General features: G+C 46.1%; 1 protein-coding gene across 1 annotated transcript in view; it reads left to right on the top strand.

Moving 5' to 3' along the window:
• rbfox3b (RNA binding fox-1 homolog 3b) overlaps positions 1–24,381 on the top strand; it is a gene marked incomplete at both ends in the record, with an annotated part of 274,642 nt that overhangs the window by 99,921 nt on the left and 150,340 nt on the right. Inside the window, one exon of the mRNA XM_083896472.1 lies at positions 9,685–9,794. Coding sequence (XP_083752598.1) covers positions 9,685–9,794 — 110 coding nt within the window. The remainder of the gene's footprint in view (positions 1–9,684; positions 9,795–24,381) is intronic.

The raw sequence follows: 24,381 nt of genomic DNA, 5'->3' as shown, positions 1-24,381 counted from the left end.
ACGGCCGCAGTCCCAGCGTCCTCTGTGTGTGCAGCACAGTCAGCACACTTTAAAAAACCTGAACTACCACTTTAACCTTTTATGCTCAGGAGGACGAGCAGAGCCCTCCGACATTATACCAAGGCCGAAAAACAACATTTATGAAATGATAAACACACACACAAAAAAAAAAACAGAGCCGCACACGGAAGAAAAAAAGTATTTAACTCGGCGTAAACATCATGAAGCTTCAATTAGCTGCTGAGTGGGGACGATGGAGGATGTGCATAATGTCATCGGACGGTTAAATCATGTGTGGATTAATGAGAATTTACCAACTTCAGTGAAAACGACAACAAAAAGGAAGGAGAAACCTGATCTGAAGGAGCTGATGTTGTCTAAAGATGATGAAGACATTGACCGGTTGTGTGCATCCATGTATAAACTCTGCCGCGCGTTAGCTTCGAAAAAAGAAGAAAAAGACAATCATTGTCACTCTCTTTGCTGCGGCACCTTTGAACGCCGTCCTCGGCTGTTCGCCAGCCACCATTTTATGACTCAATTTGATTCCACACAAGGTTCACACACACAAACACACACACACACACACGTATTGTTTTATGCGTCGTGGTCTCGGAAAACGCCCGCGTGTCGCGGCTCAAACGGGCCGGATTTCGGAACCGGAGGACGAGAGATTAAGAACTACGCCGTGTCTTTTTTTTTTACCTCCTCCTCCTCCTCCAAGGTGCAGGAGGATACTCTGGCGTTTATAAATGTCGGTCGTTGTTATTGGAAACCTCGCAGGCTCTTTTTTTTGGGGGGGGGGGGGGGGGTGGGAGGAAGAAGAAGGGAACTTTGAGAAAGACCCAGGAGGGGGGTTCGATACGACTTTAATAATGCGTAGCAGGAGCTAAATGAGCCGTTCTGCGGTACTTTAAGACATCTTCTCTCCAACACCCTGACTCCCTCCACCCCCCCATCCTCCTATCCTCCATCCCTCCTTCCACCTCACCCCCCCCCCCATCCTTCCCTCACCCACAGTCTCAGAGCCTGAATTATTAAAAGTGTTGTTTTCCCTTATTGCATTGCAGCAATGTGCCTCGTTGCTAGAAATGAGCTGCACATGGTGTGAGTTTGAATGCTGCAAGTGACCGTCGTCCAAAGGTGGAGGAGGACACACACACACACACACACACACACACACACACACACACACACAAATGCATGTGCCTCAGTCGTAAGTTACAGCCTCGAGCTGATGCCATGGCAACTTTAGCATCTTTTTTTCTTGTCTTTTTAAAAACGCGTCGACGACTAAAAACTTCTTCACTCACCGATGAATCCACGTCATCACACTTTTAGGTTTGTTTTTTTTACGAGTTAAGCCTCGAGTATCCTCGCGCGTGAGGCTGTGGCGAGGGCCTCCGCCGACGGAGTGCGACCATAGGAGTATGTAAGCGGGGCGTTTATAGGGGGTGTGTTCACCCCATCGGGTTGTTGCAGTATTAGCCGCAAATGGCAGGGGGCGTACACCCAAAATGTTCAACTTGTGGCGTCAACCGTAGTAAACAACAACTTTCCCCATATCACGTATGTTGGTCTCAAAATGACTGTCCGTCTCTCTGTGTTTCACGTATAAAAACGCCGCGCCACCTTTTGGAGCTTGCGCACCCGGTGCTAAACAGGATATGGCGTCATCATTGGCGTACGCCCTGGGCGCTATACGGCGGGTATAACCCACACTACGGGCGAATGTACTGAAGGCTTTACGCCTCAACTGTTTTTTAAGGTAATCTCGGCTCAAACGTGATGAAAAAAACAGATTTGTAACTCTTCTGTGACACCAATCCGATTTGGCTTCTCAGTACCGTAACTCCTAGACTCCTTTGTCATATCTAGACAGTTCAAACATCATAGACTGATGATCTGTCCACGGCATGACCCCCCCCCCGCGACCTATGTAGAGGATATAGTGGTAGAAGATGCCGGGGAATCAGAGAAATATCGCTTTGCACTCATATACTTGTCGTTACGGTAGAACCTCGGACGCTCGCTAGACGCACCGAACGTCCGATAATCAGACAATTCTGCAGCGGTAAAGTCCAAATAAATCCACAATGAACAGACTTTTCCAACAGGAAACTGTTGTTTGTAAACCACTCGCTCTCCTCGCACCAAAGTCCATAGAGAAACTGGACGATTTTTACACCACAGCGCACAGGAGTTGTTGATCCAACTTCTGCCTCCTTCAGTAACTTCAAATGTCTTATTTTGCGACTCAGATGTTTGAAAAATCTACACCCTGATTTACACAAAGTGAGACAAACCGGTCGAGCAGCAGTTTCTGTGTCACGGTGAGCAAAGAAACGCTGATTTTCTCTATGGACTTTTGTGTGAGAGAGTAAAAGAGGCTCTGTTTTCCTTTGAGGAAAAAGACGAGGTAACGAATAAGTGGCTGAAATCGTTCGTTTCTGGTCTCCCTGTGATTTCGGGGAGTGTGTGGATGCCGGTGTTTACCCACACAGTGCAGTCGCCATCACTGTGTTTGAACAGCGCTTCAGGAAAAAAGCCTGATTATTATTATTCCTGGTAAATGAAAGAACATCCTTGATATCCAATTGAAAAAGAGGGTCAAGCTGTTCTCATTGTAGTGTTTTAGCTCCGAGAGACGACGGCCACGTCGAGTCGTTTGTAGTTCAGTCAGTCAACGCACACACACACACACACGCACACACTGCACAGTTGCCGATGCATAAACAATAGATGCTGCGTTTTCAGTCCAAACCCGTTCTAATTTAACAAGTTTCCATTCATCTTTGGCATCGCTGGGAAAAAAGTTTTGAAAAGAAAAGTAAAAAAAAAATAGCAAAAAAACCCGGGTGAAGTCTGAGGTTGAATTTTGTTGGCGTTGCAAATAATTTATAAGCAGATTTTGATCCTGAAATATTGGTAGTAGCAGCATCAGTCTTGAAATCTATGTTGGCCTAAGTCCACGTGGTCGTCTGCACCGAGAATATATATATATATGTATATATATATATATATATATATAAAAAAGAGAAGATGGAGGCAAAAGGAAATTGAGGCAGACTGAAGCATCAGGCATCAGTCACTTAATAAAACAAAACCCTCTCCAGCTCTTTTGTCGAACATGTGAGAGGTTTTTAGGCCTGAGATTATTTCACGCCTGTAAATAAAAGCCCGTATTCTGAATATTGGAGATTTAACGGGGAAAAATACACACACACACACACAGATAAATAAAGGGGAAAAAAAGTTTATGGATAAAACAAAGTGGATTTGCATTCCCTCACTTCTCCACACACACACACACACACACACTTTAATCACATGATTAATAATTAATCCGAGGTTGGGCTCAATACTGTTGAGTCTGCAGATGAGCGAACACTCAGCTAAAAAAAAACAAAAAAAAACAGGATTAAAAACCAAAACAGGAGATCAACAGTTTATCATAAAACAACGAGCTAACGTGTCAAAGCTAACGTGTCAAATCATTTTAACACTAATCAATAACACAACACTTAATTAATAACACTCTGTCTAAGTCTTTTTTTATTTCCTCACCTTAAAGCAGCATTTTCTGACTTAGTGATTTATATACACAGTCGAGCAGTTAAGCAGTGTTACAGTAACACTAAAATAGCCGGTTTTAAGCCCAATTTTTACTCCTGCGTGCTCTACGTCGGTTACGGACAACCCGCTACGTCGGTTACGGACAACCCGCTACGTCGGTTACGGAGAACCCACTATGTCGGTTACGGACAACCCTCTACGTCGGTTACGGACAACCCGCTACGTCGGTTACGGACAACCCGCTACGTCGGTTACGGAGAACCCTCTATGTCGGTTACGGACAACCCTCTACGTCGGTTACGGTGAACCCTCTTTGTCGGTTACGGAGAACCCTCTACGTCTGTTACGGACAACCCTCTACGTCGGTTACGGACAACTCGCAACGTAAGTTACGGAGAACCCTCTACGTCGGTTACTGAGAACCCTCTACGTCGGTTACTGAGAACCCACTACGTCGGTTACTGAGAACCCTCTACGTCGGTTACGGAAAACTCTCTACATCGGTTACGGACAGCCCTCTACGTCGGTTACGGGGAACCCTCTACGTCGGTTACGGACAACTCGCAACGTAAGTTACGGAGAACCCTCTACGTCAGTTACTGAGAACCCTCTACGTCGGTTACGGAAAACTCTCTACATCGGTTACGGACAGCCCTCTACGTCGGTTACGGAGAACCCTCTACGTCGGTTATGGACAACCCTCTACGTCGTCTACTGAGAACCCTCTACGTCGATTAAAGAGAACCCTTTACGGCGGTTACGGAGAACCCTCTACGTCGGTTACTGAGAACCCTCTATGTCGGTTACGGACAACCCTCTACGTCGGTTACGGTGAACCCTCTTTGTCGGTTACGGAGAACCCTCAACGTCTGTTACGGACAACCCTCTACGTCGGTTACGGACAACTCGCAACGTAAGTTACGGAGAACCCTCTACGTCGGTTACTGAGAACCCTCTACGTCGGTTACTGAGAACCCTCTACGTCGGTTACGGAAAACTCTCTACATCGGTTACGGACAGCCCTCTACATCGGTTACGGAGAACCCTCTACGTCGGTTATGGACAACCCTCTACGTCGTCTACTGAGAACCCTCTACGTCGATTAAAGAGAACCCTTTACGACGGTTACGGAGAACCCTCTACGTCGGTTACTGAGAACCCTCTACGTCGGTTACGGGAACCCTCTACGTCGGTTACGGAGAACCCTCTACATCGGTTACGGACAGCCCTCTACATCGGTTACGGAGAATCCTCTACGTCGGTTATGGACAACCCTCTACGTCGTCTACTGAGAACCCTCTACGTCGATTAAAGAGAACCCTTTACGACGGTTACGGAGAACCCTCTATGTCGGTTATGGACAACCCTCTATGTCGGTTACGGAGAACCCTCTATGTCGGTTACGGAGAACCCTCTATGTCGGTTACAGAGAACCCTCTACGTCGGTTATGGACAACCCTCTATGTCGGTTTCGGAGAACCCTCTACATCGGTTACGGAGAACCCGATATTATATTATTGCATTGCGTATTCAGCACCGCGACAGAGGCTGGAGGGGTCTCCGTGGTTACGCGGTTGCAGAAGTGTAATCACCGCTTAACTCGTTAGATTCAAATCCCGACTGTATCACGTTCTAATCCGACGAAAACGGACACTTTTAGCGACCGTGAAGAAGAAGACGGAACAGAGGAAACAGCTTTAATGTTCCCATTAATGCGTTAAATTTGAATTCAGTTATCATGGAAAACGCTGTTGAAATAAAACATGTGTTTTAAAAGTGTGTGTGTTTACGTAATGACTGTAACTGGTCTGTTACGGGACGTCAGGTATTTGTGTCTCTGTTTGTTGAAAGAGTAAAAAAAAAAAAACACATTGATTTTTAATCTATTCCACTACATTAGAACTGATTATAAGAACAAACAACCATCGTTTGCTCAATTTATTTGTCTCCGTTGAAGAATTAAATATTAAAACGACTATTTATACTCGGCGTTCGGCGCAGAAAACGATTGACTTTCTTTTTTCTTGATCTTTTATTAGAGCGTGTGTGTGTGTGTGTGTGTGTGTGTCTTCCAGTGTTGCTGCAGCAGCAGCAGCAGTGTTTACCCAGCTGTAATTACAACATGCACAATGACCTCATTCTGCTGTGTCAGTCGCTGTAATGTATAGGCCCTTGATCTCAAACTGGAGAAAAAAAGAAAATGCTCTGCACTTATTTCCAATATGCTGACAACATTCCCAGCAGACGCCGGCGTGACGGCCGATCACAATTTGATCCCGTTCGTCTGACAAGTTTTTTCGGCGAGCGTCTTTTTCTGCCTGGATGTGAAGCGCTCGATAATGTGAGATGATATTAGCTGAAGGAGCTCATTGACTGTGTGTCTGGCTGCTCTTCATCTCACACACACACACACACACACAGATGAAGAAATGGAGGGAAAAAGGCGAGTGGACGTGCAGCAGCAGCAGCATTAGCAGCAGCAGCATCAGCAGCAGCATTAGCAGCAGCATCAGCAGCAGCATTAGCAGCAGCAGCATTCGCAGCAGCATCAGCAGCAGCATTAGCAGCAGCAGCAGCAGCAGCATTAGCAGCAGCAGCAGCATTAGCAGCAGCATTAGCAGCAGCAGCATCAGCAGCAGCATTAGCAGCAGCAGCAGCATTAGCAGCAGCAGCATCAGGAGCAGCAGTATTAGCAGCATCAGCAGCATTAGCAGCAGCAGCAGCAGCATTAGCAGCAGCAGCATTAGCAGCAGCATCAGCAGCAGCATTAGCAGCATCAGCAGAAGCATTAGCAGCAGCAGCATTAGCAGCAGCAGCATTAGCAGCAGCAGCATCAGGAGCAGCAGTATTAGCAGCAGCAGCAGCATTAGCAGCAGCAGCATTAGCAGCAGCAGCATTAGCAGCAGAAGCATTAGCAGCAGCAGCATTAGCAGCAGCAGCATTAGCAGCAGCAGCAGCAGCATTAGCAGCAGCAGCAGCATTAGCAGCAGCAGCAGCATTAGCAGCAGCAGCAGCATTAGCAGCAGCATCAGCATTAGCAGCATCAGCAGCATTAGCAGCAGCATTAGCAGCAACAGCATTAGCAGCGTCAGCAGCATTAGCAGCAGCATTAGCAGCAGCAGCATTAGCAGCAGCAGTAGCAGCATTAGCAGCATCAGCAGCAGCATTAGCAGCATCAGCAGCAGCAGCAGCAGCAGCATTAGCAGCAGCAGCAGCAGTAGCAGCAGCAGCAGCATTAGCAGCAGCAGCAGCATTAGCAGCATCAGCAGCAGCACCAGCATTAGCAGCAGCAGCATTAGCAGCAGCAGCAGCATTAGCAGCAGCATCAGCAGCAGCATTAGCAGCAGCAGCATTACAGCGATCACACAGAGTCAGTGCCCCCCCACGCCCGGCCCATTAATAACAGTAATACGCACACACGCGGCGCCCGAGCCAGCGCTGCCGAAAGCACCGCTGACACTTTAATGGGCATTTTTTACTTTTGTTTTTAAATAATGCATGTGCTACTTGTCAGCACTGCTTCCCTCTCCACCCCTGGCGCTCGCCTCTGCAGCCCCCACTTCTTCTTCGTCTTCGTCTTCGTCTTCGTCTTCGTCTTCGTCTTCGTCTTCTTCTTCCTTTGTGCAGAAATTACAACAGAGACCTGTGTTTTCGGAGCTCGCTCCATACGCTGCATTCATCACATGTGTGGCGGCGGCGGCGGCAGGCGCCAAAAGTGGCCGTGCACTACATCACCCTCCCGGGGACACGTGTTTTTGTGGAGGCCCCTCCTCCTCATCCTCCTCCTCCTCCTCCCGCTCATTGGCGCCGGGTTAATTAAGTGTACGCCGGGGCTCGGCGGCCGAGGCCGAGTTTGCCTCTCACAGCAGGACAGTCGTTGTGTCTCTGTCAAACATACGACTGTTAGATTAACTTGTCGGTGACCGTAGAGGAGCTTCAGCGAGCCAAAGTTTGACCGGAGCCAGCTCTGATACAGTGATCGTTAAACAATCCTTCACTTAAAAACAAGACCTCAAAAGGGGAAAGTTAAAGGGAATCAGGATTTTTTCTAGTGTGGTTTTATTGACGTGTTACATATCTACTGTATCTATCTATCTAGATCAGGGGTTCTCATAGTTTTGATACCTGAGGGCCAATTTTGGAACCCAACAATGGACTGAGGGCCGCCAAAGAGAAAAAAAAGAAAGAAAAACTGAAAGAAATCCATTTGTGATAACTATGGCGTCTAAAATTTGACAAAACCGACATACTATACTACGTTGTCCAAAATGTGAAATTTTTTTGAAAAAAAAATGTTGGTCCAAAATTTGACAAAAACGTCATACTATACTATGTTTTACAATTTTTAGGGAAAAAAGTTTTTGGTACAAAATTTGACAAAAATTACATATATGCCGTCCCAAATTTGACAATTAAAAGAAGAAAAAATGTTGGTCCAAAATTCAACAAAAACATTATACTATACTATGTCGTCCAAAATGTGAAAAAAAAAATAGAAATTTTTTTTGGAAAAACATTTTTGGTCCAAAATTTGACAAAAACATCATACTAGACTATGTCGTTCAAAATTTGAAAATTTTTGGGGAAAAAAGTTTTTGGTCCAAAATTTGACAAAAACGTCATACTATACTTTGTCGTTCAAAATTGTAAAATCTTTAGGGCAAATAGTTTTTGGTCCAAAATTTGACAAAAACATCATACTAGACTATGTCCTTCAAAATTTGAAAATTTTTGGGGAAAAAAGTTTTTGGTCCAAAATTTGGCAAAAACGTCATACTATACTTTGTCGTTCAAAATTGTAAAATTTTTAGGGCAAATAGTTTTTGGTCCAAAATTTGACAAAAACTTCATACTATACTATGTCGTTCAAAATTTGAAAATTTTTGGGGAAAAAAGTTTTTGGTACAAAATTTAACAAAAACGTGATACAATACTGTGTCGTCCCAAATTTGACAATTTTTTTCACAAAAAAATTTGGTCCAAAATTTGACAAAAATTACATATATGCCGTCCCAAATTTGACAATTAAAAAAAAAAAATGTTGGTCCAAAATTCGACAAAAACGTCATACTATACTATGTCGTCCAAAATGTGAAAAAAAAAAATAGAACATTTTTTTTGAAAAAAATCTTGCGTTAACGCTCGCTAACCTAGTGCGCAGCACTAATTGATAGATAGATAAATAGATGACGACGATAAAGTCAGCCTACGTCCACTTTTGCTGCTTTATCTCAGCCTTTTCTCGCCGGAAAAACTCCTCCCACCAAACTGCATAGAGAAAATCAACCATTTTTACATCACTGCACACACCAGTTGTTGATCCACCGCTGCCTCCGTCAGTTGGTTTGAATGTTTTATTTTGTGACTTCATCGTCTAAAAGTCTTTGGGTTGGGCTTCGCGCAGTAACACAAAGCTGCCACGCGAGGCAGCAGTGGAACCAGCAGCCCCTGTGTCCTACGTGAGCTAAAATCGTCGGTTTTCTCAATGGAGTTTGGTGTGGGGGGAGTGGAGCACGGCGACAGAGTCAGAAAACAGCTGTGTTATGATGAAAGAAAGTGGCAAAACTAGTTTTTCTTAAGATACTGCAGACTTTAGCAGGTGTGTATTGTTGTGAACTACTCACACAATCTCCATAATCCACAAAATCATTGTCCGAGATATGTAACGGCTCAGTATTTCTACACAAACGCCATCTTTTTTGTACCACGACCGTTTGAAACTCACACAGTTGAACTCTGACGGCGTTTGTACGTCTGTAGAGACTCTTTCCTGTCGCTCAGGTTTAACTGTAAGTGCTTTCAATTGTCCGTAATTCAGTCTCAGGTTCTCTGAAGAGTCCTCGCGATGCATATACACGTTACCATGTATGTCGTAACCGTGTCGTTAAACCAGCTTGACTCACTCGTGCGGCTGTATCGATCGCGGACCACGAGCTTACCTGTGTGTGTGTGTGTTAGTCGTTACACGTGAGGTCAATAAACCCCTGGAATCAATATTTATAACAATCGATGCTGCGTTCTCTATTATTTCTCTTCCTCTGCAATGATTTCCTTTGATTGAATTTGCGTCTGTGTTTCTCTGTGCCCCCCCCCCCCCCCCCCCTGCAGGAAACACGTTGTGTAAGTCAGGAAGCATCGCCGTCTTCGGGAACGTGGTGTACAGCGGACTGCTGAACGATCACCTCTGGCATTTGGGAGTGCCGCTGTTCACGAGACTGGTAAGAGCAGTGATGATGATGATGATGATGATGGTGGTGATGTTGTTGGTGGTGGTGGTGATGGTGGCGGTGGCCTCAGCTGTGGCTGCAGCTGCAGCTTCAGGCCCCTCTGTGCACACTTACCTCCATTTTTGACCGCGGGGTTTGTTCCACGTCTGGTTCTGTTGAGCCCAAACAGGCTTCAGGTGCACCGTACCCCCCGGTGTCTCTAATGGGCTGTGCCGTTTGGCCGCTGTGTTGGTTGAAAGTTTATGCTCGGCGTTGGTAGAGCATTGGTTGGAGCATTGGCCAATGGCGGTCCGCAGAAACATTTCTGGCGGCCCCCGCAGTGAATTACAGTTGATAGTTTTAATCCAGGAGCTGCTAAGCTTGTTAAATGATTATTGGACATTACTGGATACAGACCAACAAGTGTAAACAAAAATACTGGGTATTTACCTGGTTTCTATATGGTGAATTTTAGTGTATTATTGTGTTATAAGCTGGTAATAAGCAGGTAGCTACAGCCCCCAATTACTAGCTATTTACCCAGTAAATATATGGTAACAGAAATGTGTTTCTTGGTATTAACCTGTAATTAGAAGGTAAGAACAATGGCCAAAATACTGGGTAAATACCCAGTATATTATAAAGCGTTATTATATTAATGCATTGGTTCTCAAAGTGCGGCCCGGGGGCCAATTGTGGCCCGCAGAAACATTTCTGGTGGCCCCGCAGTGAATTACAGCTGATAGTTTTAATCCAGGAGCTGCTATGTTTGTTAAATGTTTATTGTACATTACTGGATACAGACCAATAAGTGTAAACAAAAGTACTGGATATTTACCTGGTTTCTATATGGTGAATTTTAGTGTATTATTGTGTTATAAGCTGGTAATAAGCAGGTAGCTACAGCCCCCAATTACTAGCTATTTACCCAGTAAATATATGGTAACAAAAATGTGTTACTTGGTATTAACCTGTAATTAGAAGGTAAGAACAATGGCCAAAATACTGGGTAAATACCCAGTAAATTATAAAGCGTTATTATAGTAGTGCTTAAATTACATTATATTAACGCTTATATTACTTAACGCTAAACTGTAGAACTGCAATCTGGTCATTAAAATGATTAAAAATGGGATTTCTTTCTGGTTTTTTTTCCTTTGGCGGTCCTCAGTCCAACGTTGGGTTCCTAAATTGACCCTCAGGTATCAGAACTTTGAGAACCCCTGGTGTAGAGGATGTGACGGCGGCAGACGACCAGGGAAACCCTGTTGGTTGTTAAATATCAGACTGTTTTAAAAGGTTTTCTGTGAAGCTCTGAGGCTTCCTGTGGGAATATGAAGAATCACAGGTGTGTGTGTGTGTGTGTGTGTGTTCTTCTTCTTCTTCTACGCTCCACTGTTCCAGGCTCTAGTGTCTGAATAATAAATGGAGTTTAGTTTTTACGGCAACAGCTTAGGAAAATTACAAGGTTTTAATTAGGAACTGGATTAGTTGAAGTCTGTGTTAAGAATTAATGATAAATGTCTGTCTCTAATTGTCAAAGGGAAATTGGATGTTTTCTGTTTTTTTTTTTTTTAAACTCTCAGCCGAACGCCGGCGCCGCGACGCGAGCCTTCGCCGTGCGCCGCAGATTCTTCTGAATGGAAACGAGGATCGCAGGGAAAAAAAAATTTCCCCCCAGAAAAAAATATCACTTTTTTCTTCTTCTTCTTCTTCTTCTTCTTGTCGTTAATTACCCTCTTTCTGAGCGGGTGTCGCGAGTTTTCATCAATGTTTATTATTGATTAAATCTGTCACCGACGCTGTCGTTTATGAGTGGGGAATTAGCGTTGATTGGTGCACAAGGGTTGCACATAATTGGGTTACATTAAATAGATAATTCAGCTGATCTCATAAATGTCTAATGCCGAGGCTTGTTTGATTATCAATTAATGTCAAAGGGAGACGCCAGGGGCTGCTGGGATTGCTTTTGGGTTTCGCTCCGGTTGCTCTCTCCTCCACGCTGAAACAGCCCACAGCTTCTGGAGTTCAAATATATATATATATATATATGTATATTTACGTATATACACGTATATATATACGTAACTATATCTAGTTTAGGTTTTTTATTGTTGATCCAGGTGTAAATCCTCACAGTGGATCTACTGCCCTCTCTGGTCAAACACCATTACTGCATTCACTGGCTGTCTTAGTCTCACCCTCTTGTCCAATCAGCGCACAGACCCCGCCTCCATTCTGCTCACTTCTTCAGGCATCGGGGGCGGAGTTATAGCCTCACAAGAGGGAGGTTTATTTATCCTTAAACGTGGCAGCGTTTCATGTCGGGATTATTTCCATAATCTTTTCATCTGTTTGTTATTTTTCTTAATCGTTCGGGCTATAAAATGACCCAAAAATCTCAATTGTGACGTTCTCAAATGTCTTCTTTTGTCCATAAAGACGAAACTTTATCAGTTTAAATGATTTCCTTGACTTTGACGGTTCTTCTTTCTTGAAATTGTCAATTTTATAGGGAAAAAATATCAATATTTAACTGTGCATGTAATAACTTATATATCACAGTACATAATATCGTATACCCTGCATCAGGATTACGTGTTGTATCGCGATTTTTCTTACCAACACACACAAATCAAGTAAAATTCCACTTTACAAGACTGTAAATATAAAGTATTTTAACGATATGATGTCACACTTCTTTTTCTCTGTGTTATTATATTATTGTAAATATTTAGTAAAAAAAAAGAGTTCCTCTCGTTGTGATGTAAGGAGTTGTAGGGTTTGATTCGGAGATAACATTGTTACGTGTGTTTTCTTGCGTAAAAAAAACAACGGAGTTACCACCTGGTGGTCATTCAGGAGAATGCAGGATTCGGACCATTTCGTGATGGCTTCACTAAAACCGTGTGACACTCATTCATGAGTTTGTGGATATTTAATAGCTTGATTAAATGTTTGAATGCTAGAAAATCAGACCTGAAGACCTTTCGAAGGTTGTATACGTCAGAATTGGCCACGCCTACTTCCTTCGTTTTTGTTGCTGTGAGTGGGCGGAGCCACTCGTGTTTGCTCTGCGTGAAACTCTGCTGTGGTGCAAGACCGAATTTCATCTTATAAAGTATAAAGTACACTCTGTTTCTGCCGATGTAACCTCCTAAATGTCACACGGTGGAACTTTAAAACAAACCAGTGTGGAAAAAAACTGCATTGAAATATTCATGTGTTCTCCTGCAGACCCTTTAATTCTGTGGATTTTGACGAAACGTTTAGACCTTTGTGATTTTTTTTTTTTTTTTTCTGTATTTCATTTCCATGAACACATCCTGACAGCCGATAAATATGCACAAAAACAACAACAACAACAACAACAACAACGATGAGAAATACGTGGCCGTGTGCGTCTTTTATTTAAACTGCAGTCTGCACATTTAGCCTCCAAAGCGCTAATGTTTCTGCTCCGCGGTCCCCGCAAGACATCATTAAACATCATTTGTAAGCGTGCGTTACACTGTACGCAGCACATCGGCCATCTGCTGCGTCTCAAACGCAATGTCTGGGCAAAACAATAAATCCACCGCGTGTGTGTCTGCCTGCACGTAAAGAATCGCACTAAACCCACACTGTGTGTGTCTGTGTGTGTGTGTGTGTGTGTGTCGACATACGTGGAGTATATTAAACATGGCCGTGTGCGGTGTTAATAATGCAGTGTTTACATCTTGGCACGGAACAGGCAGCTCTGGCCCTGGGCTGCAAACTGGCAGGGCCTGCGCAGTAATTAGAGGCTGGTGTGTGTGTGTGTGTGTGTGTGTGTGCGTACGTGTGTGTGTGTGTGTGTGTGTGTGTGTGTGCATGTGTCGGGGATGTGAAGGCTTGCTGCATGTCACGCTGATACCACCGCTGGGCACACGCTGGCGTGTACCAGCAGCGGGGCGTGCGAGTGCTACACGAGGCCACGCCTCGCCGTCGCAGCGGGAAGTCGCTGCGCCTCCCCCCCCCCCATCCTCCTCCTCCTCCTCCTCCTCCTCCTCCTCCTCCTCCTCCTCCTCCTCCTCCTGAGCTCAGACGTTACTCAGCAGATCGGGTACGGACGTTGAAGCCGTGACAGCGGTTGTTTTTGTCTGCCCTCACAACATGAGTAACCTGAGTGTGTGTGTGTGTGTGTGTGTGTGTGTGTGGTCCATATGTTCACACACACACACACACACACACATTCATGTTTAGCACTTGTGTGTCTTTTTTTGCATGTCAGCGTCACAGCTTTTGGAAGAATTTCAAGCACCTGTGTGAAGTTATTCATCTTATTCTTCTTATTTGTACCATGATCATTTTATTTAAAAACAAACCTGCTTTGAAATAAATGTCCGAATAAATCAAAGTGAAGAAAAATAATAAAAATCATAAAAAAACAAGAGGACATGACAGGAACACACACAGGTAACAACAGAGGGAAGATTATGACAAATAAGCACATTAAAAACACTGAACATTTAATCCTCCTGAAATTGAAGTTGCAGAAAATGTTCTATTTATTGAATTATTATTGCATTTTCTTAACATATTAATACAACTGTAGCTTGGTCTGCGTTCTATACCATTTAAAAGTGTCATTCACATTAAAATATGTGATCAAATACACTGTAAAAGTCTTCCGCTCAACTATTCTCCGTCATAATCACACCTTTTTACTTATATTCACTGTTTTTTTTTGTCTGTGTATTTTTGTACGTCGCACACTTTTGTTGTTTTGCGTTGTCGTGTGTCTGCCTGGACCCGGACCTCCTCCTCCTCCTCCTCCTCCTCCTCCTCCTCCTCCTCCTCCTCCTCCTCTGCACTGTTAGAAATAAGGGTTCTAAAAGGGTTCTTCTACAAGGGCTGAGGTTCTACCTGGAACCATTTGCTTCTGAAAAACCCCTTTGCCCGAATTAAAGGGTTTTTCAAGGGTTCTTGGTAACACTAATGGTTCCAGTAAGAACCATTTTGATCCAGAGAACCCTTTAAAACCCCTTTTCCTGAATACAGGGTTTTAAAAGGGTTCTTGGTGGAACCCTCCAAAAGGGTTCACCTATGAGGACAAGCCAAAGAACCTTATATGGTTCTACTTAGCACTGGTTTCCTTACGTTCTACACAATCCACGGCAAACTCATGAACATCAGTCGTTATAAGTTGTTCATAATGCAGCGACGTAGACTTCGCAGCCACATCTGTAACAAAGAGACGTTTGCTTCATCAAAACGACTCCATTTTTTACGCCTTTTATCCCAAATCTTTATCCCGACTGAAAACCTTCAATCCAGTATTCTAAAAACAAGAACCCTGAGTTACGAGAAGTGAAACCGGTGTCTGGACGTCGTCGTACGTCGCTGAGGTTCAGACTGCGTCGCTGCTCTCGTGATGAGCTGCTGCTGCTGCTGAAAATGTCACAAGCAGCGACCTGTGGAGTCGGATGAAGACGGATATAAAAGCACAGACGAGAGCGTCGGCTGCTGCGTGAGTTCTTAAACGGGTCACTCCATAAAGCAGAGTGAGTGATTAAAGGAACGAAACGTGGGAGTTTGGCGTCGACTTCCACGTCGTGGTCTCTGAGGTCCGAGAGTCTTTGTTAACGACTCGACCTGAGCAGCAGTTTCTCCGTTTCACCGCAGAACTGAGGTGAGATCGTCATGAAATATTCACGCCGAAGCATCGGCGGCGAAAAGCATCAGACGGACATTTTAGGCAGAAGAAGAAGAAGAAGAAGAAGAAGAAGAAGAAGCCGCTGCCGCCGCCGCGCGGCGTGAGGCAACTTCACTTCCTCATCTCTTTGAAAGGCTTCTGTCTTTATAATGGATGGCGGCGTCTCCGGGGAGTGTCTAGACTACGCTGGGAAATCTAAATGGTTTGGCCCGAGCCGAGTGGATCCTCCTCGGCACAAGGAAATGGCGTTGGGAGAGTAGACAGGAAGTGGAGTGGGGGTGGGGGGGAGGGGCGGGTTGTTGAAGGAGATTCCTAGAAAGGGAGACGAGGTGATGTTTTAAAAGCCTTCAAACTGCCATTTTCTACCTTTTTGACCCCTGGTGACCTCAGCGTCAGACTCTCATGTCACACACACACACACACACACACACACACACTCAGACCCCCCCCCCCCCCCCCAGTTATTTATGAGCAGGACTTGAAATAGACTTCAGTATTTGATAAAAGCGCGTTCCTTAATCCGAGTTTCCCTGAGAAGTGCATTTCATTTTTATTTCCCATCAGAGATTGATGCAGGGAGTGGGGGGGGCGAGGGAGGCGAGGGGGGGGAGGGGGGGCGTTGACCCACTCTGTGATTGCTCATGTAAATCCAGTGTGTGTGTGTGTGTGTGTGTGTGTGTGTGAGTGTGGGGGGGGGGGGTTTGGTTGGACATGTATAAAGATATGGACTTGTATGTGCATGGTAATGTCTCTGATAAGAGTGTGTGTGTGTGTGTGTGTGTGTGTGTGTGTGTGTGTGTGTGTAATGGAAAAGCTGCATTGTGATGAGACGCGAGGGCGAGAATTATGTGACGCTCCTCCCTGATTTATCAAAAGTGCGCGGGATAAACCATCGCCGCTGAAACCTCGCAGTATTTTCAAAAAATCGCTAATTGCAATTTCTTCTTCTTCAGCTTCATCTTCCCCTTCTTCTTCTTCTTCTTCTTCTGCAGAGAAATAAAACGGGTGATAAATTTAAGATGACAGTTACGCCCGTAGCGGCGGCGGCGGCGGCGGCGGCGGCGGCGGCGTCCCCTTGTGTATCAGACGGCGCTCAAAGGCAGCTGCAGATTTAACTCGGGCCTCCTCATGTGGCAATTACTGACGTGGGAACATCAACCTGAGATGTATCCGCTCCGTTCATTACTCACGGCGTTCTCCGTGCAAATGTTCTCCGGGATCCTACAGCAAATTAGCTCGTCCCCCGGGACGTCTTTTGTTTTATTGGGCGATCCCGGTGCCGCAGCCGCAGCCTCAGCCCCCACAACCACCACCACAGGGTTAATATTTAAAAAGCACCAGCTCCCGCTCATGTATTGATGATATGTTTTCGAAAATTGCTGAGGCAGCGTCGTCGTTACAGTGCTGTGGAGAAGAGAAGAGGCCAAACCTCCTCGCTCCCTCCCCCCCCCCCCCCCCCCACCCCGGGCAGATGGAAAACACACTAAAGCATGTCATGTAATATAGCGGCGGCTTCGTCTGGTCACTGATCTGTCACTTTACTCACTTCCCGGTCGCCAACCGTTGACTCCGTGTAAGAAATGACTCCAGATCTGCAGATTATTTCACCCGCGCTGCGCCGGTTTCTCGGCGTCCGCTCATATTTGACGTCGGAGGAGCTGAAAGTGGCGATGGAGACTCACGAACTGATCATGAAAGTGTGTTTTTTGACGTTATAAACCAGGAGAGACTTAGTTAAAGCTCACACAGAGTGGTCCTGTTGCACATATATGTGAGTTATGGAGGTCTACTTACATACATTAACTTGTTTTTATGGCCAAAAACCTCCTAGTTGCTGTAAACGAGCCGACAGAAATCTCTCCTGACTGACGCTCTCTCGTCAGCCGCTCTGTTTCAGACTGAAATCTCACGCCCAGAAGACAGAACTGTGTTGTGATTGGTCAATACCTGGAAGAGATGTAATTAGCACGCACCCGCTCTCAGAAGCACAGCTCCCCCCGCTGGAACGGTGGATGCACTGCTCCTCATTATCAAAACATTGTTTTAACAGTGTTTAAAAAATAGCTTCTTCACGACTCCCCGCCGCAGTCCCTTTGACGACCTTTGACCCGGAGTCAGACCCAGAGTCAGAAGACACTGTCGCTCGTGAAACACCTCCATAAAGGACGTTATTCTTCTTCTTCTATGGTACAATGGACGCAACCGGATGTGCCCAGACTAGTGCCGCTGTTTATGTAACCGGACCAGGTTTTTTCAGAGATCTCGCTGAGCCCGAGATTACAATAAAACACAGCGTTCTCAGCAGTGGCTGAACTGTTTGTTTAGAACCTTCAGGGCTTCGTAAACGAGGTAACGTCTGCAGATACACACCAGAAAAAACAGCGTTAATTGGTACTTTCGTTCTATGGGAGCTTTAATGTTCCTCAATCGCCCCCTGGTGGCCACCTACGACTACTTCTTCTTCTTCTTAGAAGGCTACGTCGATATAAGTGCAAGAGAGCGGCAAAAGAAGAAGGTGTTGCAAAGTGGAAACCAGTTTCTTCTTCGTCTTCTTCGCAACTTGAGTGCGACGTATCAAACGTCGTCCACGATCACGAGCGTCGTCGTCGTCGTCGTCGTCATCATCAACACAAGCCTCCTCCCCCCTCACGCACTCTCCAACACAACTTCCAGCTCCCTCCCTCCCTCCCTCCCTCCCTCTCTCTCTCTCTGGTGGATGCTGATCTTTTTTTTTTTTTTTACAGTACCGTCTCTTGCAGGATCTCCGGTTTGTTCGGCTCACTCTTCGTCCTCCTCCTCCTCTCGTGCAGAGCAACGCGCGCGACTCCGCGGCTGGAAGGAAGGAAGGAAAAAAAATAAAAAAAACGTTGGAGGCATCTGTCAAAGCGTGCGGTTTGCTGCTGCTGCTGCTGCTGCTGCTGCTGCTGCTGCTGCTGCTGCTGAGCTGTGTACCGACTGATTCACCAATAAGAGACAGCAAAAAGAGAGAGGGAGAGTGTGGCGGAGCAGGAGAGAGAGAGACTGTCGAAGTGTGGGGAGAAGCGAGTAGAAGTGCAAGAGTGTCAAAAGAAAAGAGAGGTTACAAAACCTCGTCTACCGCCTCTGCACTACTTTCCTTTTCCCCCTTCCTCAGCCTCGTCCTCGTGTTTTTGCCTCGGAAGAAGAAGAACGATAAAGAAGATAAAGGTGGAGTGTGGGAGCTTTCTTTAAAAATTAACAGAAGAACGAGTGAGGTGTGGAGGAGGAGGTGGAGGAAGGAGGAGGGGGGGGGCGGCGACCTGAAGTCAACAGTTTAGAGGGAGGGCTTCAGCGCCTCAGTGGATCAGCATCGCTCTCTTCTTCTTCTTCTTCGTCTTCTTCCAAAAACGATCGGAACTCTTCTTCTTTTCCGCCAAAAACAAGCTCGAAGCTTCGCCGTCCTTCCCCTCTTCACCCCCCCCCGCCAACTCTGGCTGGACCTGGTCCCAGTGCTCGACCCCCCCCCTCCACCTCGCCGTGAGACTCACGCCCGCCGGTCTGCACCTGACCCCCCTCCACCATGATGATGTACTTCTGGGTGAGTACCACCGAGTCCACGGAAGAGCCGGGTTTCTGCTGGACCAGGAGTGTGTGTGTGTGTGTGTGTGTGTGTGTGAGTGTGTGCGCTGTATGCGTCAGTGTGTGTGTGTGTGTGTGTGCGTCCATGTGTTTCATTGACACTGATCTGCTGCAGATACAGCTACACACACACACACACACACACACACACACACACACACAGAGAGGCCTAGCGTCGGGTGTATTCATTCATTCCTTTAAATGAGAGAATGTTGCAGGTGTGAAGTTGTTGTTGTTGTTGCGCTAAAGCTACCCAGCATGCACTTGTGTTGTGTGTGGGGGGGAGTCTGATGCTCGGGGTCTTCTGAGGACACAAGTGTCTCCTTCTTCTTCTTCTTTAGGGGGTGACGTTGCTGTTTTTGCAGTCTTTTCTTGATGATTACGTTACGACTGTCAGCCCAAGCTGCTGATGTGATTAATCAGATTAGCTTTGTCTCCTCTGTGGTTTCTATTGCACTTACACTTCCTCTTATTTCAATTATTATTATTATTATTATTTTATCCATTGTTCTTTTCACTTTTCCCACTCGTCTGCTCATATTTACAGCGTCTCTGTCTCGGCTGCACAGATCACGAGCTCATATTTCTGTTGATAAAGCGTCTTTTTATGGAGCGAGGACAGAAAAAGTCAGTCTATACGTCGACGACGCCATCATCGGCGACCTAATACGAGAACGTTTCCGCGGTTTCTTTTTCATCGGTAAAAAAAATATGAAAAATGTGAATAAGAATAATAATAATATAAAAAAAACAGAGCATGTTTGAGCCGCTGCGAACGAGGCAGCGCTTGCGTTATTGTTTCAGCTCCGGTTTCTGTGCGTGAGACGGAAACGATGATTTTGAGGCCAAAGTTTTTCTGCTTTTACTGAAAACTTTTCCCCCCCTTTTTTTTTTGTGTGTCTCCGAGTCGAGCGGAGGAGACGGCGAGGTTTTGATTTACAAATTATGTCGTAACTCAAAGGAAATAACGCGGCGAGGCCTCGGCTCCTAATGCAGGCCCTTCTTCCTGCGTTCCTGCAGTTTTTGATGCGCTGTCGCCTGGAATCGGTGACACAATATCTCACACACACACACACACACACACACACACACACACACACACATGCATAATGATGCATAATTTCTGTGTCATTTCAGGTGAAAACACGAGAATGAGGCTGAGGTTTTAGATCACTGTTATGGATGTTATTAACACACACACACACTGTGTGTATTCAAGTATTCATAAATGAGAATAAGATATACTGCTGCACTCGTTCAGGACGATGTTTCACTCTGGATTTTCTCGTGTTCATTCTACTTCTCAAACTCCAGTGATCAACTTTTGGCAACTTGAGCTCCACAGTGAAAACACTGAGTTGGTCCTTGACACATTAGAAGACAGCGGAGTTTGGAAAACCTTTCATGAGACGTTGTTTTCTCAACAATTTGTGCTAAAAAACCTTATTGCATTTCTGATATTCCGTCGACTAAATGAGGAACGTATTAAACTGAAAATAGAAGCAGGAACTTTTTGACTGGCAGGACCGATATCTGTAGGAAAATATCCATAAAAAAGCTGAAATAAAAACGGGACGTTTCCTCTTGTAACAGTGCAGGAAGTAAAGGTGCGATATTTACGGCCACTTCCTCACCTTCTCAGGTGTTTTTTACGCCTCCCCTGCAGGCCCTAAAACCAACATCTGCTCCGCGGGAAAAACATTCGCCGAGCAAAACACAAAAGAGAGGCATGGAAGTGGGGAAGTGTGGGAAGTGTGCGGCGCCGCTTTAAAACCCGTCACTCCCCGAGAAACGCATCACCACAATAACCCACGTCGGGCGCGTCGATCAATGATTCACCGCACACTCAGCGAGTCGGCCGGGCGTTTATCTGCGGCGATGGAGGCTGAAGACGAGGGGGGACGCGGGACCCGCCTCCCTCCTGTTTGAACTGCAGGTGGCGAGCATTACCCGCGGTCCCCTCCGGAGGCCTGTCAGCCGCGCATCAGTCTGGGGGAGCCCGCGAGCTCATTAGAATATTTATTCACCGAGCAGATGTTCTTATCCGGGGCAATTACCTTTGGCTTACATTTCCCTGTTGCCCACTGATATAGATGAATGTGTACACAAAGACGTCCCAGGTTATGCATGGGGCCCCTGGGTGCCCACCCACCCCGCCCTTTTCCTCGCGCCCGTATGCGCGGCACCGGGGGGCAAACGGCCCCGGCGACCGTCTGCTCCGCCGCGGGTAAAAACAAAAAACGTCCGCCGTCCCCTGCGGTAATTGGAGGAAGCGGAGGCTGCGCCTCGCGACGCTCCGCGATGGCCGCGCGGTGACGGAGAGACGGCCTGTACATCATCCTCTCCGCCGCCCGCCTGCTCCTTTGTATTAGCGACAGAGAGGAGAAAAGGGGGGGAAGAGGCACGGAGTGGAGAAGCCATGTATGCTTCTGTCCTCCCCTCAGTGTGATGAATAATTTAGCAGTGCAGGGCCCTCGCTGTCGACTGGAGGTGGTGGTAATGGGGAGGCTGGATATATACGGCGTGGCAAGGAGAGCAATGGTTTACGTTAAGACTTTGCCCGCGCGACGCGCTCGAGTGTGCCACGGTGTGTTTGGCCTGCATTGATGATTTGTCTTTATGTGTGTGCGTTTGTGTGTGGTGTGTGTGTGTGTGTGTGTGACAGAAATGTCCACAAACACGGGGCGTAAGAATGAGGAAGGAGCCGCTTTGAGGCTTTGGATCGGCGGCCATTAGGGCGCTCGCTCCCGATTCCTCCTCAGCCTCAGCCGTAGGATGATTTGCGCCGTTTCGGCGAATCGCGGAAGATCGTTAAGAATCGCAGCGTTCGACGCGGATGCGATGGGTTTTGCGTTACGACGTCAAGTCGGTGACAAACGTTGAATACGTGCCTGTTTTGCTGTCGCGCGTTTGCAGATGTTTCTTTCATTTCTCGTCCAAACGGCGTCAAAGTCACCTGAGTGAGACGTCTGCCGAGTTTGACGCTGATCAGATGAACTGCTGGACAGTTACGTCAACATGTATGCATGTAGGGATGAGCTCGTCAGTGTTAATAAACCCTAAATGTGACGTCTGAGCTTCACTAAACAGCAGCATCGACGCTGTAAAGAGTTTCCACTTTGGTCCAAACCAAACTATCAATTAGCTTCTTGACAAACGACACCGCAATCGATATCCGCGTCATGTTGTTCTCGCTTGATTCTCAGTGATTTACAGCCTGTCATCACACGCGTTATCATCAGAAGTATCACTCGGTATCAGTGTCCGTATCGATGAAATAACCAAAATGTCTGTCGTGCACTTGGAGCAGTGTTGTTTTTAACAACCATCATAGATTTAGTCTTAGTCTTAGTCTTTTGGACGAAAATGCTCATTAGTTTTAGTCACATTTTAGTCACTTCTATATGTGATAGTTTTAGTCCAGTTTTAGTCGACGAAAACGCGAAAGAGTTTTTAGTCTAGTTTTAGTCGAAAAAAGAAGTTTAGTCTTTTAACAACTTTATTTAGGTCAATAAGTATTGGAGATTGTTGTTGTGCAGTGTCGCACATAAGTTGTGAAAATAGCACTGTGAGCTCGCAGATTGGCTATTATTACACACAAAGAGATGACCACAGCGTCACTGAATGCTAACATGGCTAAACACGCTGCTAAAGAAACACACACATAATGAATTGACGTTAGCATAACAAAAGCTAACTTTAGCCACTACTACTAACAACTGTGTCCAGTTATTGTCACGTCCTGCTTTCTTTCTGCCGCTAAAAAATCCATCTGTTTGTTGTTTGCTAACACGTTAGCATAAAGATCGCTAGCTTAAAATGCTAACGAGTCCACTTACATAAGTGTCGGGTTAGAACGAAAAGATTTCGTCATCGTCGCCATCGTTGACGAAAACAACACTGACTTGGAGCTTCATGGTTTTTAAAAATGGCTGATTCTATCGTTCATTTGTTACGTCAATGACAGGCGATGTACAACAAAACATATACTCACGTCCTCTTCAGGTTATCTGTGTTTGCAGGATCTCTCTTATACATTATGGTGCATATGTGTAGCACAGTGTAAACCTCACAAATGACCTTTTATGAGGCTGAACTCGGAAGAACGAGGTTCTAAAGGAGAAGAGATCTCCCACGTGTTGCGATCGATCCGTGGATTAGTCGTTGGGTTCGAGAAATGTCAGAAAACGCTGAAAAACGTTCTTCTCAAACATCTAATTTCAGTATTATTTTGTGCTGGGCATGTTAGCACGTTAGCGGCAACGCTAAGCGCCGTTTCCATGACGGACAGATTGTTCAAACGAGTCTCTAAAGTAACGCTAAAGCGTTTAAAAACAGAGGCACACGTACGCAGTTACACAGGTTCGCTCCAGTTCCACTGTAGGCTAACGCTAACCGGCGCCAAAGGAGCTAACACAGCTAACGGAGCTAACTGCTAAACGGTGCCTGGTCTCTGGTGTCACGGCACTTAAACGTGACGCCACGCGTCATACGTTAACCTAGTGCCCACCTCTAGTATCACTGCTTCTGTTGAGCTAATAAACCTCGAAAATATTCGAATTTTCACAAATAACCGGTCACGTTCAGCTGAAGTAAACACTTCACATCATCACTTGTTTTCCCCTCAAATGAAGAGCAGCTCGCAGGCTTCCTTCTTTATGGCCCCCTCCCCCCCCTCCCCCCTCCCTTGTCCATGAACTATACGTGGAGTGCGTGTTGTGGCCACGCTGCGTTTCTATAAGGTCTGAGACCGCACGCCCACACAGCGCCGCGCTTTAAATCCACGGCGGACGTCGTCGTACAGCTGATCAGGCATTCTGAGCGAGGTCGAGGCCGCGGCGCTGGTTTCATATTGCGAGACGAAGCGCTCGCAATCGTTTGTTAATGTATTAATTGATCTGTGTCCTCAGACAGGTGGGGTTGGGGGGATGGGGTGGGTTTATCGGTAGTCGTGTCACGTAGACTCTTTAGCGCTTTCGCCCCAGACGCCTTCATTAGACGCCGCCGGGCCGAGGCTGGAGCTCTCCAACCCCCCCATTTACGCCGCCTCGCACTTTGCCCGACCGCCGTAATAACTTTAGACGTTTCTATCTCGCCGGCAAGTCCTCAGACAGCCGGGGACCGTTTGGGGGCTTAACATGGAATGTGAGGCGCTTCTTTAAAAAGGCTTATACTGCAGGTGAGGAGGAGGGAGGAGGAGGAGGAGGAGGAGGGAGAGGGTGGCGTTGTTTTGTCTGCACTGTTGCTTCTTCTTCTTCTTCTTCTTCTCATACAAGTTTCAGGAACGGCTGTTGCAATCAGTCATTAACTTCCAGCTTAATGTTT

The sequence above is a fragment of the Microchirus variegatus genome (assembly GCF_963457635.1).
Source record: "Microchirus variegatus genome assembly, chromosome: 10".
Classification (NCBI taxonomy): Eukaryota; Metazoa; Chordata; class Actinopteri; order Pleuronectiformes; family Soleidae; genus Microchirus; species Microchirus variegatus.
Note: the sequence above shows the minus strand (reverse complement) of the source record. Positions and strands in the feature narration are given on the sequence as shown.